The sequence below is a fragment of the Apium graveolens genome, chromosome 4 (assembly GCF_009905375.1).
Source record: "Apium graveolens cultivar Ventura chromosome 4, ASM990537v1, whole genome shotgun sequence".
Taxonomy (NCBI): domain Eukaryota; kingdom Viridiplantae; phylum Streptophyta; class Magnoliopsida; order Apiales; family Apiaceae; genus Apium; species Apium graveolens.
In genome coordinates this window covers 56564768-56573370 of record NC_133650.1, presented here as the reverse complement: position 1 = coordinate 56573370, position 8603 = coordinate 56564768, and the positions used below count along the sequence as shown (strand labels likewise).

The 8603-nt window shown below is 32.8% G+C and overlaps 1 protein-coding gene across 1 annotated transcript; it reads right to left on the bottom strand.

The window, feature by feature from the left end:
- Window positions 1-6778: 6778 nt before the first annotated feature.
- On the bottom strand, window positions 6779-8376 carry LOC141718561 (zinc finger protein CONSTANS-LIKE 2-like). The gene is made up of 2 exons (XM_074520942.1): window positions 7714-8376; window positions 6779-7072 (listed from the first exon to the last, which is right to left on the bottom strand). Exons 1-2 carry the CDS (start codon window positions 8374-8376, stop codon window positions 6779-6781), a joined length of 957 nt encoding a protein of 318 aa, XP_074377043.1.
- Between the last annotated feature and the right edge of the window lie 227 nt (window positions 8377-8603).

Below are 8603 nucleotides of genomic sequence, written 5' to 3'. Positions count from 1 at the left end.
ACATTTAAATAGTATAAAGATATGCGAGTCGTTATAATTATTGTGAATTAAGGATACTTAGTGTCTTGTGAATACTAATTATTCGTGATTAAGACAAATTAGCCTTGATTATGGTAAATTAGCCTCGATTAAGGCCAATTAGAGTGTTCTAACTTAAAATTAGGCTCTTCTAAACCCAGTTAGCAGCTTATACATAAAAATTAGCCCTGATTAGGGCCGATTAACCCCGATTAGGTCCTCTTAGCGGCTTTAAACGTGTAGGTCGCTCCATATTTTACAATTAAATGATGATCGCTATGAAGGGCGGATACCCATGAAGGGCCGATAACTGAGAAGGGCTGAAAGTACCCCGAGTCATAAAGAGACTATTGTAACTTCTACGAAAACTCAGGTAGTTACCCCGGAAGTTGGGGGAAAAATGATATGGATAGAAAATACATTCTAAAGAAATATTAAATGTCACATTAATTACACTTGAGTTTCTTGTCCTAAGACCAATACAAATCAGGCTGGTCTAAGCTCGTAGCAGACTCAAGACGGCCCAAATAGTCAAGGCCCACTAGTAGAGGTTGTCAAGGTCCACGAACATGAGATATTCGTAGGCTAGGCCTGATACGACTAAAAAAGCAGAGACATGTGTCCAAAACAAACATACACTCCTACAAGGAAGGATTTAATATTCCATCCCTTATAAGAGTCCTAATTACCATCTAAATTGGAGACTTGTGACTTGTCCACTAAGTCTCCCAACACAAGTCTTACCCTAGACTCATCTCTATATAAAGGTTTCTACCCCTTAAACTAGAACTACGTTTTTGGCTTGATTCTGTACAATATAGAGATATGTAGGCATCTTGCGAAGACAGACAATCTCAAACGCGAAAACATCCATTAATGTTTGAAGCTCACAAACCCTAACATTATTACTAACACAGCCTAGTTTTTATTCCACAATAGTCACTTTTGAAAATTAAGGCCCAAAATGTCACTTTATAATGGATTATCGTGTAGTGTTTTGAAAATGGCGTTAAGGTGTTTTCTATTTTATTTTTATTTTTAAGCTTTTATTGTGTGTTGTTTTAAGACCGGAAACACCACTTAATATTATGTTTTCAACGATCATTTTTAAACTAGTATTTTTAAATTAAATAACATTACCATAATTTATTAATTTTTTGATCTTTTAAGGTACAATAATCCTTTTTTAGGTTTTAGAAATATTGAAAATTTTAATAAAAGACACATATAATTTAATATTTTTTAACATTTTAGGATTTACCAATTCCCTTTTAATTTTTAGAAATATTAAAAAATTAATAAAAATTATACTGATTTAGGGGCCCTAAACCCTGAAACCAAAAATGTAAACTTTAAATTAAACAATTTTAAATTTTAAGGGTGTAACTTAATTTAATATTTTTTAAAATTTTAGGGTTCAACAACTTCTTTTTGGGTTTTAGAAACAATTTAAAATATTTTTTTATTATTTAATGGTTTAACACTTTATTATTTGGGTTTAAAAATATTTATTTTTGAAAATTATTATGTGCAAAACGATAAAAGAAGTAGTTTTTTGGGGCCAAAACGCTACATGATTTGATATTTTGGTGCTAAAACATTACATCATATAGCGCGTTTTGACAGGAAAGAAAAATTCAAAGATAATGCAGCGTGTGTCTTAAAATTTTCAAAAGAAAAAGATATCCAACGCTACATCATGTAGCGTTTTGGTTTGTTTTCCAAACGTTAGATGATATACCGTTGTAAATTGATATTTTGAGTCATAATTTTTAAAATTAATATTTTAAATCATGTTTTATGTTAAAGTAATATTTAGAGTCAACACCATTCCTAATAGAGTTTAATTCTTACTATGATTAGCCTTTTTCAACCAAATAATTAATGATAGTTTTCAGCTCCTACCGCAACATGCTTATACAAATTCGTGGTATAAAATATGATGTATACTTATATTTGTTTTTTGGAAATAACCCTTATAGTATGTTTGGATTGGGGATTGGGGAGTGAAGGATTAATTTAGGTTAGCATGGGAAATGTTGGGTTGGTAAGGATGAGTCAGGTTGAACCCCTACCATGTTTCGATATATGGGTTAAAATGAAATGATTCAAGCATATCAAGTTAGGATGAAGGTTGAGGAGATAAGATTTGTAACAAAATATTTTTTCAAGTAAAAGTAAATTATAAATTAAATTTTAAAATTAAATTTTATTAATTTTAAAAATATATTTTATTATAAATGTAACTATGATTAAATTATTTATGTAAGTGTGATGAAAAAATAATTATATAATATAACCTGATTTTAAGACTTTAATTTATATAAAAAAAATGAAACAAAAAAAGAGGGTTATAGAGTTGGAAAATAAAAGAAAGTAATAATATCAGGACACTCTCTCACAAGATCCCAACACCCTAATTTGGGGTGTTGAAACCTTGACCCATTTAAATTTTTTTCCTAATAATGATAGTAAAATTTAAATCCTTATAAACCCAACATATCCCTCCCCAACCGCCTATTCAAATGAACCCTTAAAGTGAATTTTGTAGATAAAAGTTGGGCCAAATGAGCAAGCCTTGACTTGTGCTATGCGTTTCCTAAGAAAAACCGGAAGGGGGTGAATACAGCCCGGTCCCACAGTCAGGCTAAGCAATGAAATAAAATAAGTAAACAGGTACTAGACGCCTGACTACCAATTTTTGATCAGCATGTACGTGATCCATCGTGATATCAATGTCGTCGGAATCTTATATTAATATTTTAACACTCCAAAAGATAATTTATGCATTAAAGAGTAATTTATAAATGCCCATCCTTTGACAATAATTTGTTGGGCTTGAATCTTCTGCTAACCTGAAGTTTCGTTATCATAATTTTATATTAATATTATAACACATTGTAATCAATCAGAGTTGTGTACCCTTCATTAACTAATGATCTTAAAGGATATTAGGAATACTAAATTAGTTATCAAAAATAATAATAAAAAAAATGTGTCAAATTTTTATTTACTAAATTTTAAACGAATTACTTGCATTCCCACTAATAGCACACATTAAATTATTATATACGGTCATATCACATCTTATAACATTTTTTTTATAATTTTTTTTATGCCTATAACATTGCTCGAACTTTGCATCATAGTCTAGTAGTATTAATTTTTCTTTGGTGCATGATCGAACATTCTGAACATAATAATATGCCATATAAGAAAAAGATACCATGCGTTGCTTTAAGTGTTCATTGATTCTATCAAAATTTACTTAAAATTTTGCATCAAGGGAAAAAGGAAAAATGAAGACCAAGTATACAGGATGACTGATAAAGATACATATATGCAAACATGTGAATAAAGGCCATATAATCAAGCCAGAACACTTCACATATCCACTCATTGGTGAGGCAGATAAAAGTGCAACGGCTGACCAATAAAAATGAGCAAGTAGATACTTCTTTTGGAGAAGATCGCTTACGATCCGAATCAAAAGAAATCAGATTAGCCCTATCTTGGATCTCTTACGCACATCTGTCATCAGAAGTTTGTTGCAGATACTGCAAATACTGAAGAGAGAGCTAGCCATATTAATTTCAACCAATGTAAATGAAGAATAAGATACCTCCTCATACATGCACTTTACATTTGTCCACTCTTTCTAGCTAGCTACTTATTATAAAGGCTTATATACTTCAAATTCTGTGGGGACAAATAGGTTCTTAATCACATATTTCTCAGAGAAAGGTAAAAAGGTTCAATCAGAAATTTTGAACTTTCTCAGCTCTACCAGCTGCTTATTTTGTTGAACTTTTTTATTGAATGTAACTTGTCAAGTCATTAGTTCGATTTCAGTTGCAGAGATGCCTCTTTATCTAAATTATGTGATTCAAAATGTTTGAGATATAATATCATTTACACAGGCTTGGAATTGTAAAAGGGGTTATTTCTCAAAAAATATACTCCAAGAAAAAACCTCACTCCAATGTCTATCATATAGATGCTAACTAGAAAACATTATATTTTGTGCTAAATATAGAAAAAAGTGAATGTTGTTTATGCTAGACATATAAATATGTGGAGAATTGGAGATAGATAAGTATTTAAAGTTTAGCAAACAAATAAAATAGATCATTTGACGATTAGTAGTTGAATAAAATATAAATAATTGATTATGGATTGACTATATAAATAATTGTGACTTCCAGTAGCATGTCACTTCTTAATATTATTTTTTTTTTTTTGAAAAAATTCTTAATATTATTTTTAATTGACTCATTCCTGATTCTAACATTTTCGGGGACAGATCTAGAAGATTTCTTTTAGGGACCGGAGGCACCCTTCTCATTTTCTGATTTCTATTTTTTCTAGAGATTTTAATGTTAAAAAAGCTTAAAAAAAAAATATTTTGGGGAACACGTGCCCCTTGCTAGATTCTTCCCTCAACATAATACTGCATAGATATTCTCTACCTAACTTCACCTTTAAGGCGAGCTCCCTGCAGATCCCATACAGTTCTAGGTCAAACCTAATTATCTGCATGGGAAGTATGTGTATCACAATAGTTATATACAAATGTAAATGGGAAAATTGCAAAAAAAAAAGAACGAAAAGAAGAAGAAGGGTTTAAACTTAACAAAATCCAATCATGTCAAAAAAGAGAAAAGAAAAAGGTAAAAAGTGAAAAGTGAGATTGCTCATAAGTGTTTATAAGTTTTTTCTTGTTATTCGAATTCTTGTGTTAAAGAGCTAAATGATGCTGCAAGCGCATGGATTTGTCAGTTTTCTCTGTAGATTCTTATTCTAATGGTCCAGACAGTGATGAAGAAGAAAAGAAGATTGAAAGCTGACTCAATTGAATATACGTTGTTTAATTATCTCTCAACTGTAGCGTGAATTCAGGTGATGTATATAAACAATCTGCCCAACTAGATAACATTCGGCTACGTACATGAACTTCCGTTGAAAGGAATATATATGTGAAAGTTTAAATATTGGTACAAGAGATATTGGTTATATCTCCTAATTAAGGCTATTTACACATTACTGGGACAAAAATGGTGGCTTTTCTAGATGTGTATTTCTCTATCAGAAAGGGAGGTGAAGGTCTGAGTGAGCCATATAAAAAGAAAACCAATAGCAAAGAAGAATTAGATGCCCCATGAAGCGAGTGGAGTAAAGGCCAAGTAGGAGGATCGAGATGATCAATGTCGAAAGACACGGACCATATTACATTTCAGGGCCCTCTTCATAATCTTGGAGCAATGCACTTTAGCCATCCACTCACTGCTGAAGTAGATAAAGTGCAGAGCCTAACCAATGAAATTGGGAAAGTAGATTCTGCACGTGGAAAGCGCATCACTGTGGATCATTTACGATCTGAATCAAAAGAGATCAGATTACCCTTATCTTTAGTGGATCGCCTCCTACATCTGGAAAGAGAAGAAGCTTGTTGGAGATACTGCACAAGAGGAGCCATGTATATATATCAACCAATGGCAACCAAGTATAAGATACTTGCATACAAGGGGCCATTTACCTTTTCTCAAATTCTTGGTGGGGAAAATAGGGTTCTTGATTGAAAGCATCTACCTTGGAAAACGTGAGAAAGTGCAGTCAAAAGTTTAAAAACTTTACAACACTAATAATTCCCAAAGGGTGAGGTTTGCAAACGCCTTCACTCAGTTGTAGATTTTATGAAGGATAGTATGCAGCTATATCCAAAATTAGTAGTGTCTTATTCACTTTAGAAGACTAGTTTATCATGATCGTAAGGAAATGCAGAGAAAAATTGTTAGAATATCATATGATAGATGAATTGGTTGTGAGAATTTAGATGAATTTTGATTGCTCTTAGAATTAGAAAATTACACCCTTAATCCCCTTTTACTTGTTCATTTTGAAAATATTATGTGTATATTAAAATTTTGAAAGTTAGTTGAAATTTTCTTATCAATACTATTGACTTATGAAGGTCACTATTGCTATTGTATATGATTTCTTATTTATATTACTATTCATATTTTACCCATATATATACATAAGGCGAAAATCTCTACCGAAACAATTTTTTCATTTCTTAGAATAGGGCTAAAGTTGCATACATACCAAGTATGTTTGGCTTATATATATATTAAGTAAAACAAAATCAAAGTTTCAAACCCTGATTTTAGCTTACCTATATATGATCACTTGTGTGCATTACTTGTTCAAAAAGCTGTGATTATATTTGTGAAGGTAATTTGACGGAAGTACACTTTAAAAAAAAAAAAATTAAAAGTCCAGTACGATAAGTGGAAGTTTTAAAAGTCTAGTATTCTATGTGATCTGATACTCAAAGTGCTAGAACACAATGTACTTTAAATTTTTGGATAAGGTGATTATTTAGTATGGTATCGACGGAGAGAAAACTCTATACACAATTTGTAAATCAGTCAATTATGACAAGTTCGAAAGTTGGAGATCAATATTGAAACGGATTTAAGATTACTCGGACAAGCACGTAGCTCGAATTTCAGTTACAATTATATATATAATGGGATTTTGATTTTGACAACCATGAGATATATAACATTTTGATCATGTTATATGTTGTCTCTTGAAGCAAAAAGGCGGAAACATAATATTTCAAATTAATTTTGTAAATAGAAAAGTAGGGTTTACAGGTACGTCTTAGAGATCAAACGTGATGTCAGATCCATCAGCACTAAATATATATAAGGTACTAGACAGTTGCATTTTCTTGTTCGAGGTCAAGCTCCACTTAAGCTCTCCTGGCAAATCTTCCCCGTACTCTGCGCCTCGTCTCTGCATTGGCCTTTCTTGAGCTGTATCTTATTTTCTTCTCGAATTTCCGTTCTTTCCTTTTCTCTCTGTACCTTAAGACTTTTGCCTTCCTGATCCAGGGACAATATTGGGGTAAAATTAGTGGTGCAGTTCCTGTGCCTGAAGATGAGCCAGATGTCCCTTCACGAGACATGCAATCTAGATTTGTGCAGCTTCTGTAATTTGTTGCCTCTGGCACTATGCGAGCATCAGTACATAGGAGGGAGGAGTCCTGACCATGAAATATAAATTAGGTGATATCAAAACTTGAATAAGTAGAACAAAGAAGAATATAACACCGGTACACTAATAAAGCATATTATTATGCCTTAAATGAACTTATAATTTGTCCAAAAATGGTTTTTGTTTGGTCTTTCACCCAACAAATTACAAGCACAGCTCCAACAGAGTAAGTTCGCTACTGAATTCTGATAATTCCAAATCAAAATCATCAAAGTCAAGTATACGTACCTCAATGCTCACATCGAATCTATCAAAGCAGACCTTTTAAGTTAGAGCTGTTAAATTATAGCTATGAGAGAATCACAGTACTTATACAGTTATACTGAGCTTTGTTTAAAGTATGATAAGCCCTGCACATACAAAAAGATTTTATGTGCATGGAAAGGTCTATGTATCTAAAGATTGTAACTTTGGAGTGAAAGTAGGAAAAATTTATACCTTAAACTTTCACACCCCGACAAGGAGACAACCCTAAAAATTGATTTTTCCGAATTATAAAGAATACACATATTTGTACCGAAGTACTTGCCTGGATACAAGATTATGAGTGCTCAAAGAATTTGTTTAATAAAAAGTAAAAAAGAGAGAGAGAGTGAAATATACCAGAAACATCAAGATTTAGATACTTACAGTCAACCTACTTGAAGGGGTTTGAAAAGCGTTTGCTTCAAAAGATTCATGCTCAAGTCGTCCCATATTAAGATTATGAGTTTGATCAGCATGCTCCACTGCTTGGACGGGAACTAAGCTTTCAGTTTGCTGAAAAGCTTGCTGTAGGTGATCATACAGGTATTGATACTCGATTTGGTCAGAAAATGGCCAGTAACTTAAAGTATCCAAGTTCATATTAGCCTCCATACACGGTGGTCCACCGTTGGCCTGTTCTTCTCCATGTCCAGGATCTATCATCAACCACGAATCTATTTCTTTGTTTATATCAATGCTGTCCTTTTGAATCACAACTCGATTTTCAGCGTGGAACTTAGGGACAAGTAGATGATCATCAACGGATGTTGATAAAGGATTGTAGATAAGTTCAGAGATGGGGTTTAGTTCTTGTTGGTAGTGGCATGCAAGATCGGTTGAGTTTACTACAGTACTCGACAAAGAATATGTAGTTGGTTGAGCTTCATTAGGGAAAGCTGATGTGCCATGCAGACATGCAGTGCACATAGAGACATGATTATGGGGTGATGTTACTAAATTTGAACTATATATGCTTGCGCCGCAACCGCCGCAAGGGTAAGCCACAGTAGGATAAAAACCTCTGCCATTAGAACTCTCAGTAAACATTGTTGTTCTAGTAGCTGCTGACAGGACTATAAAATTTCTTCGTTTTTGTCTTATATCTGGTAATATATGTTATAGCCTATTCTATGAGGAAATGAATACTTGTGCATTTATAGTGGAAGAAATATTGTGTGAAAAAAGGCTGCAAATGTGAGCAGTGGTGGTGAGAGTTCATGTTTCATCATGTGGCTCTGCTGAGTTTTAGGCTTAGAGTCATATACATCAGGCCC

Excerpts from the sequence above, each read along its gene's own strand:
- LOC141718561 (XM_074520942.1), bottom strand. The coding sequence starts at position 8,376 with ATGTTTACTGAGAGTTCTAATGGCAGAGGTTTTTATCCTACTGTGGCT. Across the intron at positions 7,073-7,713 it reads CCCCTTCAAGTAGGTTGACT|GACTCCTCCCTCCTATGTAC; the intron begins GTAAGTATCTAA and ends TTTCATGGTCAG.